The sequence below is a fragment of the Cololabis saira genome, chromosome 6 (assembly GCF_033807715.1).
Source record: "Cololabis saira isolate AMF1-May2022 chromosome 6, fColSai1.1, whole genome shotgun sequence".
Classification (NCBI taxonomy): Eukaryota; Metazoa; Chordata; class Actinopteri; order Beloniformes; family Belonidae; genus Cololabis; species Cololabis saira.
Genome location: NC_084592.1, coordinates 26,189,690 through 26,205,663, shown reverse-complemented (window position 1 = coordinate 26,205,663; position 15,974 = coordinate 26,189,690). Strand labels below are relative to the sequence as shown.

At 39.8% G+C, this 15,974-nt stretch overlaps 1 protein-coding gene across 2 annotated transcripts in view; it reads left to right on the top strand.

Moving 5' to 3' along the window:
* LOC133446065 (alsin-like) overlaps nucleotides 1–15,974 on the top strand; it is a 45,013-nt gene extending 29,039 nt beyond the window's left edge. For both annotated transcript variants that reach the window (XM_061723811.1, XM_061723810.1), the window contains 16 exons: nucleotides 34–99; nucleotides 261–359; nucleotides 712–876; nucleotides 1,301–1,412; nucleotides 2,949–3,026; nucleotides 3,172–3,308; nucleotides 3,502–3,654; nucleotides 7,387–7,501; nucleotides 7,627–7,784; nucleotides 7,867–7,959; nucleotides 9,531–9,710; nucleotides 9,841–9,886; nucleotides 10,011–10,072; nucleotides 10,538–10,687; nucleotides 10,777–10,873; nucleotides 13,615–15,974. In XM_061723811.1, the coding sequence (XP_061579795.1) occupies nucleotides 34–99; nucleotides 261–359; nucleotides 712–876; nucleotides 1,301–1,412; nucleotides 2,949–3,026; nucleotides 3,172–3,308; nucleotides 3,502–3,654; nucleotides 7,387–7,501; nucleotides 7,627–7,784; nucleotides 7,867–7,959; nucleotides 9,531–9,710; nucleotides 9,841–9,886; nucleotides 10,011–10,072; nucleotides 10,538–10,687; nucleotides 10,777–10,873; nucleotides 13,615–13,653 (1,750 nt within the window). In that variant the 3' untranslated portion in view covers nucleotides 13,654–15,974. The remainder of the gene's footprint in view (nucleotides 1–33; nucleotides 100–260; nucleotides 360–711; nucleotides 877–1,300; nucleotides 1,413–2,948; nucleotides 3,027–3,171; nucleotides 3,309–3,501; nucleotides 3,655–7,386; nucleotides 7,502–7,626; nucleotides 7,785–7,866; nucleotides 7,960–9,530; nucleotides 9,711–9,840; nucleotides 9,887–10,010; nucleotides 10,073–10,537; nucleotides 10,688–10,776; nucleotides 10,874–13,614) is intronic.

Sequence of the window (15,974 nt, the reverse complement as noted above, 5' to 3'; positions counted from 1 at the left end):
AAAAAATTAATATACATCTTTTTTCCTTTTCAGAGGAACCATGAAGTGGCCAGATGGACGGATGTACAAGGGAAACTTTAAGAATGGGTTGGAGGATGGGTCTGTATATAATATATATATATAATATTATTATGATCATTTGTTTTTTTTCTTTCTTTTAAACAAAACAGAAAATAGTGGTGCATCATATGAAATGATTTTCATAGCCAACCACAATGGTGTGAAGTTGCCTCAACCTTTCCCTCTATTGTTTCTTCCAGTTATGGAGAATATTTGATGCCCAACAAAGAGTTGAACAAGACGGACAGCTACCAGGGACAGTGGAGAGACGGGAAGATCCATGGATTTGGCAAGTACAAGTCAGTACACGATTTTTTTCCTACTTTACCGTAAAGTGGAGAACAAAGGACAAATGACCTCCATGTTTACTGTCCATACCAGTAGACAGGTTATGTTTACATCAATAAAGGCATTTTGGAGTCACAGAAAAGTCTGATATCTGCTATCAGAGCTGTGTGTGTAAAGCAGCAGCACCAGATACCGGGACGCAAATATGAAAGCAGCTCTGGTTGGGCAAAGTCTGGACTCTGGAGTCAGCAACATTAGAAGTGTTGTTTTGAGTGGACAGCGTTAAGAGCATCGTTGCTGTGATCAGTCTGCTAACCTAGAGGCCACATTCTGTATGTTTGTGTCTGTGTGGGTCGGACCCAGGTACGCCAGCGGTGAGGTGTACGAGGGCTGTTTCTGCGACGGGCAGCGCCATGGTTACGGCATGCTGAGCTCTGGTAAACTGGGCAGGGCTTCCTCCAGCATCTTCATCGGCCACTGGGTTCATGACAAGAAGACAGGATACGGAGTCTACGACGACATCACCAGGTCTGACCGAAGGCTCCGCCTCACATCCTTGTTTAGAGACGGCACTGGAAAGTGTTGCATTCAAGAAATGCTCGATATGCAGCCCATAGATAAGACATGAAGGTATCTTGTTTTAAGCAGCCTTTGAGAGACACCTGCAGATGTAACCTGCAGAAACACTAGTGTAGAAAATAATCTAGAATGGATTTTTCTCCTGTTAAGATTGAAATAAGATCAATAATCTTTAAAATGTCAGCTCTTTAAATAAAAAAATGGTGGCACAATTTTTTATATATATATATATATATATATATATATATATATATAAAACAACAACAGATCTTTCATTTTAATGTGTTGACGTGTTTTTCGTGATTTACAAAGTTGAACTTTAATGCTAGATGCTTTCAAGAAACTATTTTCAGTGTGTGACCTGTATTTCCAGAGGAGAGAAGTACATGGGGCAGTGGCTGGACGACCAGCGGCACGGCAGCGGCGCCGTCGTCACTCAGTACGGTGTGTACTATGAGGGGATATTCAAAGAAAACAAGATGAATGTAAGTGCAGCCTGAAGTATGTACTCGCCTGTGTGGATGTCCAGAGATTCATCTCAAGACATATCTGTAAGAATATTACCTTGAGTCATTTTTAATATGAAATAAAAGATATATGTAAAAACATCCTTACAGTGTGCAGTGTGTAACTGGGTCACAATTAACTTCAACTGGGGAGGGTTAAGATTATTTTGAAATCGATTTTCACGCGTCAATGTCAAATTAATTTTTATATATTATTGTTGAGCAACGTGCTTTACAACCAAATAAAAATGTAAAATGCAAGAAAGTATATATGTATGGTTTAAAAACAAACACATTTTCAGTGGTACACAACGTACCGAACCAATCGCTGCAGGACAGGGATGGGTTTCATATAATGGCTCAAGCAGGAGCATCCAAAAGTCACTATTAAAAACAACCTAGATGGTTAATAGTATCTCAGATCAACAAAGTTTAACTGCAAAACCCACAACAGACATTCACTGGTGTTCCTGCCCCGCTGTGACCGTGTTCCGTCTTTTATTGATACTAGTCTGTCTGTTGCTCTGCCTACGTCCTTCATTTCCCTGATCGGTTGTACTTCTATCCAACGCCATGCAGAGACGGTTTCTTCTGCATCCGTTGGGACAGCAACCTCTTTATTTCAGTTCTGGGACAGATTTGGGGACAGTTTAATACATTTTGCACATACATTATACTAATAAAACTCTGTGTTATTCGATTTTCTTCTTCATGTTAATAGTGGCTCTTTCCTTGTATAGTACCGGTATACATCGCTTCATTGCTGAATGAATGTTTGTGGGGAATCTTCTTCATCTTGTTATTCCTGGCTTCTTCCACTTTTTTTTATTTGCAAGTTACACTTAGTTATTTCCAGCTGCTGCCTTCGGCACATTTGGTGTTTTACAAGCAAGAATGACGTGTTTATTTTAAAATAGACCGGGGAGGTGAGGTTGAATCACTCAAAACACATTTGGGTCTTGGTTCCACACACGAACATGTAGGCGCTGCCACATGTGATCTCATTTCTCAGGATGCATGTTGAAGAAGGGGCCTTGGAGAAGGCGGTGCTCCGGTATATGAGTCATATATGCTCCAAACCGTGTCTAATATGGTCATTTCAGTATATTTACTTTGAATAACATATACATCAGTTAGACACACTGGTTTGTAACTGACGAAAGCACATGATACGTGAATTCAGGATTTCTTCTGTGCGTAGTCAGAATGTAATGTTCTATTAACTGTAAAAATGTTCTGGCATAGAATAGAGCCAATAATAATAATCTAGCTGGGGCTGATATGACAGCTGAGGGCATGGGAGACACTGTTTTTCTAATAACCGTCGGCTCCTGAGTCCCAAATGACACCTCCTGTGGAAATCCCAACCTGAGAACTGCAGCAGCTCGTCGTGAACACATCACTTTTTCCAAAGACACTAAAAGAGAAAAAGTTAGCAAACTAAAATCTGTTGCTGAAATCTTTATTATCTCACCTGTATGTGTGATGTGTTTGATGCTGTGTGTGATCTGTCAGGGTCCGGGCTTGTTGGTGTCGGAGGATGACACAGTTTTTCATGGCGAGTTTTCTGACGACTGGACTGTCAACGGAAAGGTAGAAGACATCCGTCCTCTGGCTCCACGTCTGTAAAAATGTCACTGCGTCAATGTCTCGTGAACTAAATACAAAGAAAAAAATGATCAGCCAATACTTAAACGGCTACATGTATACTCATAACTCACTGAGGACTCTGCTCCAGGGGGTTCTGACGCTGGTGAACGGGGACAGCCTGGACGGCGTGTTCAGCGGAGAGTGGAGCTCGGGCCTGAAGGTGGTGGGAACGTACACCAAACCAGCGTTTGATGGATGTGAAAGCAAAGAGAGAAACATACTGCAGTGAGCCTCATTTCAAACTCTTTTAAACCAAACATCACATCTTGATCTGATTTCATGATGTACAAGGCAAAGTTTTTTAAAGTGTGATGTGCAAAAGCGTTCATGTGATCTGTTATTGTACTAATAACGCATATGTGTTTGTCTTAATTAGTTTGGTGTTTTAAAAACCTTTGACTGTGCGCATGTACATCAGGTTGGGTCAGTACGTGGTTCCTGCGGCTCAGAGGTGGATCTGCGTGTTCGATGAGTGCTGGAGTCGACTGGGCTGCGATGCCGCCGGGAGAGGGGAGAGGACCACAGCCTGGGAGAACATCGCTGTTACCATAACAACAGCGCGACGACAGAGGTAGACACACATGCCGCTCAAGGCTGCAAGCATTAGGTCGGCTTTTACTGCAGGCTATATGTTTCTGTGAATTCTCAACAGTCTCAGCTTTCATTTCTGTATGTTTGATCCGGCACCAAAACAAGCATCTGGGATGTGCATTTTTAGAAGTGCTCAGGCTGCATGGGAACGGAGTCGATGTCCTGAGGGCTGTTTCACAAAACTAGGATTCAGAAATCCAGAATAAGAGATGAATCAGGCTTGACAAAGCGGCACAAGTTCATCCTGGCTTGATCCGTTTCACAAAGGCCAAACCAGGCTCAGGAAGTGCGGCTTTGTCAAGCCAGGTGTATGTGATCCAGGTAAATGCGCGTCCACATAGAAACTGCCCCCTTCATACATGGTACATCATTCCACTACTGAATACAACATAATCACATTTAGGGCTGGGGATCGATTCAAATGTCAAGAATCGATTCGATTCCGATTCTTAAGATTCAGAATCGATTATCAAGATTTGATTCGATTCGATTCTGATATCGATTTGGGTTAGTGTTATTAAAACTGTTTTTTGAGCTGTTGCATGAATTATATGACTGTAGTTATTAGTGATGCACCGATTGTTCGGTAACCGAAATTGTTCGGCCGAAAATGGCAAAAAAACACTTTCGGTGTTCGGTGGAATAAGTGGGAAAAAAAACCGAACAATTAATAACGCCGTTGAAATCTAAATAGACTGGCCGCTCCGTAACTGTTGCGCACCACATAAATCGTTGGCCAACCAAAAACTAACCACATAAGAATTTTACCTAACATTCACCAGCAGGTGGAACCAAAACAACATAAATCAATCTATTACAGGTGCGTTTAGATGAGGAAATCAAACGTGGAAGAGCGTGGAGTGAAGTGGTGCAAACATGTCAGCAGTGTGGAAGTATTTTAGAGTGGCAAATAATAATACAAGAATGGCTGTTTGCAATTAATGTTCTGCTCAAATATCTAGAGGGGGCACATCTGCAAAGTCTTTCAGCACTACAAGTTTGATTTATCATTTGAAATGATAAAAAACCCTGAGCGCTTTAATGCATTTTTATTGTTTTAAGGCCTATGTTACAATGTTCAGTCAGTTAAGCCTAACGTAAGCTCAAACATGGCCAAAAATATTATTTTGCTTATTTGTTTATTTTAAGTTATTGTTCTTTGCTGGTATAATGTCTGCTGGAATATTTAAGAAATGCTGGGAAATGAAAAAAATTTCAGTTTTTTATGTTCAACAAATGTTTTCTACCTTGTAATTTTGTAAAAGATATTTTTCTTTTAAAAGCATGCCTAAATCAAATTTATTTGATTTATGCAATGGTGAAAAAATAAAATAAATGAAAAACTGCGAAGAACCATGTTCGGTATTGTTCGGTATTCGGCCAAGTGTTTATTATTATTTTCGGTTTCGGTTTCGGCCACAAATTTTCATTTCGGTGCATCACTAGTAGTTATGCAAAATATTACTATTAGTATTATATTGGGATTAAACAGAAAGTATTGGCAGCTAATGATGCTGTAAGGACCAATCAGCTCCCAGAATGCTGATAGAACTGCTTTCAGAAACATCATGTGGGTCAGAATTACCAAACAGATCCAGGGCAGCAAACAGAGACGGATGAAATCGGTTTTATTTTTTCCCACATTCCGTTTTTATTTGTTCCATTTTCGGTCTATTTTGGTTAATTTTTGAGCATTTGGCTTTTAGCATTTTTTGCAAATGTAACCCCAAGACAGTATATAAAGTAATGAAATATAAACAATTTATACAATTATAACCTAACACTTTAATGTTTTCATACCTTTTAAACATATTTAAAGGCAAAAACATGGCACCAGTTATTCTCGTGTCCAACAAAACATTCCTTTTTTGGGGATAAACAAAAAAATAACCAAAAGTTGTAATGTAATGATGAAAAAAAAAATACATAAATAAATAAAAGAAAAAAAAAATGTTTTTTTAAATCGATCTTTAGACATATGAATCGATTTTTAGGAATTAATATGAGAATCGATTTAGAATTGGGAAATCGATTTTTTCAACACAGGCCTAATCACATTTCTGTAGTATGATATGGACTGATTGACTTACATTAATGCAGTGAGTATTATTCATAGGCATATTCATTGGCAGCACCTGCCAAATACACTCTTCTGATTGTGCTGCAAATAGTGGCTTTTCTAAGATTTTTTTGGCAGCCCCGACTGCATGTAGGACCGTTGGGGGAATATCTGAGCCCAACTCAGATCACCTGTGTAGCGGGAGGGCGTGGCTCTGCGCGGCATCCCCACAAAGGTGCTAGCACTCATGAAGGTAATTGTCAGGAAAAGCCAACAGGTCGAACCTGTCCCAAAAAAAACTCTCGTCTGAAAGCCCTTCTCAATATAAGTGCTTCATCGTCAACGTCATTCAAAAATGAGCGAAAAATGGAAAATGTCGAAACAGACAGATAAGAAAACAAAATCACGGAAAAAACACATGGGTTTCTCAAACTGATTGAACAGATGAGGCACCAGGCCTAACTAAGCCTAGCTCTCAGCCCGGTCTGGAGCAGACTAACAGCACAGGATATATCGCCATGGTAACTGCTTTTGTGAAACCAAATCCAGGCTTAATTCAGCCAGGATATCCGGGGAAATCCCGGCTTAATCTGCTATCCTGGTTTTGTGAAACAGCCCTCTGGTCTGTGAGGGGGTTTTTTGGTTTCTTTGTTGTTGATTATGAATGAAGTTTATTCAGTCATTGCAACACAAAACAACACCAAAAAAAACAAAAAAACATTGTACACAGCATTAACTATTAAACCAAAAAAATGTGTTGAACAATAACTGAAAAGGCATAGGCAGAAGCAAACTGCTTATAAAAGCCTATCCTATATTAACAACTTTCTATTTTTGGCTACCAACCTCCAGAAAACCAAAAAGAGAATAGAAAAGCAAAGAAACAACAAAAGGCAAAGAAACAATAGAAAAGCAAAGAAACATTGACAGATGGTCAATTGCACTTATAAGCTTCAAAAATAGCTTTACAAAGCATTTTCTATAATACAACAAAAGAATGACATGTTTTTAAATGTATGTTAGCATCATTCCAGAATTTAACTCCAACGATGGAGACACATCTCCTTTTCATACCTTTTTTAGCCATTTGTACTGTGAAATTACAGACACCTCTAAGATTGTAACGAGTCTCCTGAATTGAAAAGAACCTCTGTATTGGGTCAGGGAGCATTTTTGATTTTGCTTTAAACATAATTTGCATGATTTTAAAATAAAACAAATCATGAAATTTAATAACATGAGAATTTAGAAAAAGTGGATCTGTGTGAGCATAGTAATCGGCCTTATTGATGATACGTATGGCTCGTTTTTGAGCCATACGTACCATCAATAAGGCTGATTACTACGCTATTTTTAACCCCTCCTGCTTTTTTGATTATATGTAAAAGGGAAATATAAACTGACTTATATTTGGGTCAATACAGTAACTGGGAAGGAGAAGACTTGAAGCCAAACCAAAACCATACGACTGCATCTGTCGAACACTTCAATGACTTTTTAAGGCTTGCAAGTGGGAAGTGTCAGTAAAGACTCCACCTACTTAAATTAAAGCAGAAATGTAAAGAGATGAATAATGTCTGGATGGTGCCTGGGCACTAATAAGACCTGCCATCTTAATGAGGTGAATGTGTGTGTGTTTGTGCATCTTTGTAGTCCAGACCTCAGCAAGTCTCACAGCAAAGTTCTGGAGAGTTTGGAGTTTATTCCTCAGTATCACGAACCCGTCACCACTGCAAACTACGACAACGTCAGAAGATACCTCACTAAGGTATACGTGACGTAATGTTCCTAAAACATTACTGTGAGAGAATTGTTCATTTGTCTTTTTATGGTTAGTTTTACAGGTGTTTTAACAGTTTTAAGTGAGAATATCTGCACGTGGTTTCTTGTCAGGCGTGCGAGACTCCTCACCACCCTCTCGGCTGGCTGGTGGAAACGCTGGTGACGGCCTACAGGATGACTTACGTTGGTGTGGGATCAAACCGCCGGCTCCTCCGGCAGGCTGTCCAGGAGCTGCTGGCCTACCTCACACACTTCTACAGCATCGTCAGGTAGATTCACCTCCACTCTCAACACATGAACCTTCTTAATAACAGAGAAAAAAACCCTGCTACTTTATTATGTTCCCTGCAGGTTTCTGTTTCCAGGGTTACCAGAGGATGGAAACGTCATCCCAGCACCAGCTGCCTCTAATAGTAGACGCAACTCTGACAGAACAGAGCAATGGTCAGTGTCCACACACACACACACACACACACACACACACACACACACACACACACACACACACACACACACACACACACACACACACACACACACACACACACATACACACACACACACACACACACGTTCATCAGAGCCTACACAATGGTCAGCATTAGGGCTGAAACGATTGCTCGAATAATTCAAGTAATTCGATTACAAAAAATGATCGAGGAATTTTCTCTGCCTCGAGGAATCGTTTAATTTCACCAGCTCAAAGCAGGTATTTCGCCCGGACTACATTTAATGCGGCACAGCGCGCTGACGCCGCGCACATAAAGGAAGAAGAAAGAGGCGGCGGATTTGTTTGATTTTTGTAACATGCCGTGCTCAGGCATAGATATATATATATATTATATCTATGTGCTCAGGCAATGAGTCTGCAATGGCCCAGATGGGAGACACATGTAGCTCAGTGTTTAACTTTTATTTTCAATCCACGCTATATTCCTCTGGTCCGTTCTCCTATATGTTCCCCCTCTAACCCGGTACATACATAGGTTCCTCTAAACATCTGTTCCCTCTACAGTTTTAACTAAAAGAAAAGGCAGAAAATGTCAGAAAAATAAAAACATAATAAAGCTAACTGGGTAGTTTATCTCTGTAGTCATTTATGGATAAAACAAGCAGCACTGGTGGCTAGTGTGCTCCAATACAGCAGGTCTCATAATTATATTTTGAACACTGCCAACACTCAAAATCTTTTACTTTAATTTAAAACTTAACTAGAACTTAAAATTTGCTTGACACAAATGAAAGTTCAATTGAAACACGTGGGGAAAACACCCAACCTTTTAAGTTATGTGTGATATCAGGTGTAATGGCATTTTTAGGTTAGAAATAAGAACATTTCTTGGTAAGATCCTTACTTTTTGAGTGAAAGCAGTGAATTTGGTCAACTGGTGTAAGTTCAGGGTTTTTAAATGCACAGCCATGAACCTACTGTATTATATAATTTAGTCTTAGTGATGTCAATTAACATCTAACATCTTATGTATATTTATAATTGCTCTTTAAAGGAGCATGAGGCCGGATTGTGGCAGGATTTATGAAAAAAATCTGTATACATTTTATGTTTTGTAATAATGTCAGATGAAGCGTTCCAAACCCAAAAGAATGAGCCCTCTAGTGTATCTCTCTGTTGCCTTGAACAGGCTGTGTGCTGCAAAATGTGCTGCAATTCGGTCCCGAATTTCCCGCGCTGTCCTGCGGATGTGACGTCACATGACGCTGCATGTGCGTTCTCCCCGTTCTCCTGTGCCGGCTTCACTGTTGGCTGCAGTACCCCCAACGGCCGTCGTGGTGAAGGGTGGCGCTAGAGAGTCTCATTTCTTAAAAGGAGCCTCAAGCTCCTTTAACTAAACAAAAATATGTTTTATCCGATTAATCGATGGAATTTTCAGTAGAATACTCGATTACTAAAATATTGGATAGCTGCAGCCCTAGTCAGCATGCTGGATGACTCTCAGAACAACAGGATGCATTAAAGTAGTTCCTTGGTCCGTGTCTCACTCCTCTTGTTGTCTCAGTGTTGTGGTGGTGAGCTGCTCCTCCCTGCTGCTCCCTCTGCTGCTCCCGCGGCTCTACCCCCCGCTCTTCACCCTGTACTGTCTGGAGGAGGAGCAGGAGGAGGCCGACTACTGGGATCGCATCCTCCGACTCAACAAGCAGCCCGACCAGTCTCTGCTCAGCTTCCTGGGAGTGCAGGAGTGAGTGAGGAAGCACAACAAACCCGCCTCACAGGCTACACATGCTGTTAGGTTTATGCCTCATTGCCAATGAAAGTCGAATGATTAAGACTCTTGTATTGCAATTTCCTTTTCTTTTGTTTCTTCGTAGGAAGTTCTGGCCTCACTGGATGTCAATTCTGGGCGAGAAAAAGCAGGTTAGATACCGCCAACTCTCTCCTCATGTACTTGTTTTTTCATCATATTCTACAGTTATTTACTGAAGAAGCGTTTTTATCTTGCATTGCCACCTGTGACTGGTTGTATTTATGTTGATTGCAGATCGTGTCCAGCAGCAAGGACGCCTGCTTCATTTCTGCCGTGGAGACTCTCCAACAGATCAGGTAGCTGCTCCGTGACCCGCTGTGATACACGACCAGCTTAACAGACATGATTAGTGATTAGTGAAGCAGTGAGATCCACCGATGAAACATCTTCATCTAACACACCAGACAGCTCACAGAGATGCTTATATTTAGCCCTGATTTACGTCTGTCAGGCATGTTTAGCCCTGTTGAGGTGGGATATCAGAGATGATCGTCTGGTTTTTGATGCAAGGTGACATTTTGTGAGGACAATGAAAACTTGCAAAAGAGGCTGTGGATGCAATAACATAGAAATGCTGAAACAAAAACCTAAGTGCAGTGTTTGAACATGAGTATTGTCTATTTACTCTACAGTGAGCGAAATAACAAAGTCAAATTCCCTGTCTGGCATGTTCAAACTTGACCAATAAACCTGATTCTGATTGTAATTCTGATGCGGGTGTGAATTGATGACTTTAATAGAGACTTTTTCCCTCCAACTAGCACCACATTCACTCCATCAGACAAACTTGTGGTCATTCAGAAGACATTCGAGGAGCTGACGCTGGAGGTGAAGCCCCTGCTGAACGGTGACTTCCTGTGGTGCATGGATGACCTGTTCCCTCTCTTCCTGTACGTGGTGCTCAGAGCCAGGTGCGTCACCACACCAACACAGTCCGTAAAGTGAAGCTGCGAGTGAATTCTGTTGTTTTGTTCATGTCACGTGCTGCTCTGATCTGCAGGATCAGGAATCTGGGAGCTGAGGTCTGTCTGATAGAAGACTTGATGGATCCCAACATTCAGCACGGAGAGATGGGAATGATGTTCACAACACTGAAGGTGGGAGCACCGAACCCTCTCACAGTGACAAGTTCAAACAGTGACTGCGTTCACATGCACTCAATAACCCTTTTAAAACCCGAATATTGGCAATAACCCGAATTTGCACGGCCATGTAAACACCAATAACCCCTTTGAATAACCCGAATTTGCTCATATTCCGGTTTTTAAAAACCCGAATATGACCCCTGGGTTACTCCTTCTAAAGTAATCGGCAGACTTGGCTTGCTCACTCAAAAAGACCAAAAGTGGGTCACCGGGTGCCAGTCCAAAAAACATGTCAAAAAATCCAAATCCGACAGCACTCACTGTAAGTACAAAACTTTTAATGCATAGTTAAATCACTGCACAGCAGCAGAGAATCGGACACGTTTTAGCTTAGGACAGCTGTAAGCTGAAACGGATTTGGATTTTTTTACTCCTTTTTAAAACCCGAATATTCAGTCATGTAAACGCCAAACGGAATATCCCCATCAAAAGGAACAGGAATTTGTTTTCTGCGCATGCTCTGTTCACAAGGAATCTTGGTCTTTTGAGTCCAGGACATACTTCGAAACACAGCGAAACGCAAGACCACGCCACACTATTGGAGTGAGGAGGAGACTAATCACTTTATAAAGATAATGAAGGATATGAACATTTTGGCATTTGTAGACGGTAGAAAGTACCGGGATAGCGAGATTTACAAGAAGGTGAGCGAAAAGTTGCGCGAAGCAGCATTTGTTTTGAATTTGGATACAGGAAGAAGAAGCAGAAATGACGGGAATTGCGTCATCACGTTCTCCGCGCGTCGCTGGTTTGATCCAGATATCCCGAATGATTAATTACCATGTATACAGGGATAACCCTGTTTGCTCACACATGTAAACGGAATATTCCCAATGTTTCAGTAACCGGAATATTAGCAATAACCCGAATTTTGACTGCATGTAAACGTAGTAAGTTTTACATCGCGCAGGTTGACAGTTTATTCACGCATGTCATTTTCATTCAACTTTGAGCCCTCGTACTTCGGGGGGTTCTGATAACTTTTCTTTCCACATTTTAATGGTTTCACCCTTGTAATTTGAAACTGTGTGAAAATACATGGTAATAGCTAAACCCGTGGTCATCAACCCTGGTCCTCAAGATCTACACACCAGATTCTAATTAATGATCGTTATCAGCATGTCCTCACAGCCTGCAAACGTCTGTTAGTGACACAGTGGTGTGATGAAGCCGGAAACACCAGAACATGCAGGACAGTAGGTCTTGAGGACCAGGGTCAGGGAGCACTGAGCTGATCTAACACGGTGAGGTTAAGATAACGTTACACCTCCATCTTGCATTCTCCTTGTTTCAATTGAGAATTTCAAACGTAATTACTATAATTATGTGTGGTCTAAATCCAGAAGTCAAGTACACTCAAGTCAAGTGCTAAGCTGCTAAAGTGATAACTTCCAGTTGTTAGACACTATAGCCTAAAGAAAGAAAAATAAATGACCTTAATTATATATTTATTTATTTATTTATTTATTTATTTCGTGCATGGTAGTGCATAGTTTGACAATATTACAGTAGTACATTTGTACACTTCAATCTACACACCCATGACCGAAAAGGAGCAGGATGAAGACAAGTCTTATTTTACCTGCCCCTTACTCAATACCAAAACAAAAACAGTCAATGTAACCAATATTTACAATAAAATATACACCTAAATAGAAACCAACCACATATATCAATAGTACTGTTTAAGTCCCAGCCTATTCATGATCATATAACTTAAATATTTTATCTTTATACATTTTTTTTGAAACTAAGTAAATTTGTACATTCCTTTAAATCATTCTGTAGAGAGTTCCACAGTTTTACTCCCACAACCGATGTACACATCTGCTTGAGATTGGTCCTTGCATACTGATGTTTGAAATTATATTTCCTTCTATAATCTATAACTTCTGGATTCGAAAAAACAAACAACTGCTGTAGATTACTTGGTAATACTTTTCTTTTTGCCCTATGCATAACTAATAATCTCTGTAACTCAACTATTTCTTTAAATTTAATAAGTCCTGAATTAATAAATAATCTGTTGGTGTGTTCTCTGTAATTTGCTTTATGAATGATCCTCACCGCTCTTTTCTGCTGGATAAACAATGGATGTACATTGCTAGTATATGTGTTGCCCCAGACTTCCACACAGTAATTGAAATAAGGTAAAATCAGTGAACAATATAAGATTCGCAATGCCTTATAATCTAGTACATATTTTGCTTTGTTCAGAACAAAAATACTCTTGGAAATCTTTTTTTTAACATGTGATATATGAGCTTTCCATGTCAATTTCCATGTCAATATATAAATCTGTGGTTTTGTATAATTTTAGCTGGTCAGCTGCAGACTAATCAATCTCCCGTACAGTTGGCCTGGAAGTGAAGTCAAGCTTTATAGGCTAGTGTTGTACCAGGCTCTAGTATATTTTGTCTTCCGCTGTAAACTTTCGTCATTTTAATACTCAGATCAATAGAGATTTTTGTTAAACTGTGCTGCGATCACTGTGTTTGCTCGTTGTGCAGGTTTTGACTCCAGGTTCATCACTGTGTTTTTTTTTCACACCAGTTAATGTTGTTATTCATGTCTCTTTATCTCCATCGATGATTCATTAACTGTAAACTCTTATGGCTTTCTAAAACGACTGAACCATCAGCGGGTCACTTCTCCGGAGGTTTTCTAAAAGTGTCCACGTGTCTCTGCTGCAGGCCTGCTACATCCAGATCCAGCAGGAGTCCACCACGTAGGAGCAGACAGGTCCCGGGAAGTAGCTGTGGAAACAGAAACCTGTCGTTTCCTGGTGTTGAACTGGTGGAAGCTGCAGCGAGGCTGCACTGACACCGAGCAGGAGGAGGGAGTGCACTTCCTTCATCTTCTGTTGCAGACGGGATCAGGAGGTTTGACACGTCTCTCCTGGTTTGTTGTTACACCCGTCTCTGCTCCCGTCAGGTCAACTTATCGCCCTCTTGTGGACAAGTTGGTGGAGCTAATTTATCATGTTTGTACATGTGTTATATGTGAGTTGGGATTGTTAATATGCATCAAAAGTATTTAATTCATATTTTCTCAGAGGTGTAACAGTCATTTTCATGACTTTAAAGTGTTTTTTATGTCCTAGTGTTTTTCTGTAGAGTAATTCGTCAGGCTCTACCGAGTGGTGTAACGTAGATGTAATTAATACATGTTCCTCGTTCATCTGCTTTCAATGAAAACTTGTGAACATTTCAGGCAAAGAGAAACCACTGCATCACTGACAAAGTCTGACACTTGACCGCATTTAAAGGGAAATCAAGGCACTAATCACTAAAATATTAAATATGATTATTTTATTTAACTTCCAAGCACTCCTCAAAGGGAACTTTTTAAGGCCTACAAGCTGCACATATTGTTAAAAACAGCAAAACTAACCAGGTCATATAACCACAAACCTTTTCTTGAGAGTTGATTATAATATATAACTGTAAGCTGAACAAACTAAGTGTGTGCTACTGTTGATACTTCTATACAGAGACAGCTGTGGATAATGAAAAGGGATCAATCCTTTATACTTCTTACAGTTTGTTATTCAGAGTACATTTGTGCAGATATTATGTCTTATGTTTAGAAATCAGAAATGTCCTCACACCCTGCAGTTTTTGAGCGCAACCATTGGATGGACGTAGTTTGTCCAAAAGAGACACTAAAATATTGTAATCCAACAGTGGAGCTGATCTCAGGTTTGGACCTCTGATATTCAGAACCAGTAACGCGAGAGAAACAACTCTGTTTGAATAAAAAAAAAGAGTGAATAGTGATCAGGTCATCTCTAGAAGGAAAAATGAATTTATCTGATTGTATTTCATAGTTATGTGTGAGAAAAAGCATGTTGAACATGTGAAAACAGGAGCACATAAGTGTTTAAGCATTTTAGCATCTTAAAGAGACTCGAACAAAAAATATATATATTTTCAGAATAAAAATATCCAAGAACATGTAAAAGAAATGTTACCCTAAAAATGTTGTGGACTGTTGTACATACCCAAAAACATGTTCACGTTTCATGACTGCCAGTGACTAGAGACCAGCGGCTAAACGCTTCAAATCCGTTGCTGGTTGAAAAGCTGAGACTCTTCAGATGCTGCAGATTTAAGGATGACGTCTGTGACAGTCAGTAAATATTATAAATGATACATTTTCACATCCAGCTATTAAGTGATCTTAGGTGTCCGACTACAACTGCCACTATTTCATTTAAAAAAAAAAAAAAAAAAAAAAAAATAGCTTTTAAAGTATTTTTCTAACTGATTTTATTCATGATTAGAATATAATTTGATACAGACTGATATTTTAAATTATTCCCATCATGTCCCTCAAACTCCCAGACTTTTATTGAATCTGCAGTAGCGGAGCTTGAGTGGACCAGAGACAACTGAGAATCACTGGAACTTGTTTGTTGGTTTCATCAGAACCAAAGCAGTGTGATATCATCAGATGAACATGTGAGGGTTGACGAGCTGGTCAGCAACTTCTCTAAAACCATCAGCGTTTCTCAACGGGACTTGTCGTTTTTCCCTTCTCAGCTGTGTTTCATGCCTCACCATGCCGGCCGATTCTCAACCTTTCAGGCATCAAACGATATATATGAAATTAAACTCAAAATAACTACCAATAATACTTAAAATTCATCCATCACAAGGAATATCTATCCTCATAATTTTGTACCAACATTCCTATATTCTTTATGGTATATAAATTACAAGCTTTTGATATTTAAAGTCTGTGTGGAAGAAGGTTTGCGTGGCTGTAGTCAGCATGCTGACACATGTTACACGGCTGCCGTTGTTTGGTAAATCCACATTTCTTGAAGGTTTCACATGTTAAGGATACTGAAGGTGATTATTTTTCTAACCAAGTGTATTTTTGTAACTTCATAACTTTATAGAAAGATGATCATTGCACTGACTGTTTACTTAAATGGACAAATGCTTGCATAAATGAGAATAATTCTATTAAAAAGACAATAAAATTTTTTTGATTCTGGAAATGTCTCCTGATGAATATTCTGTTTCTATTATTCTTGGATTCATGA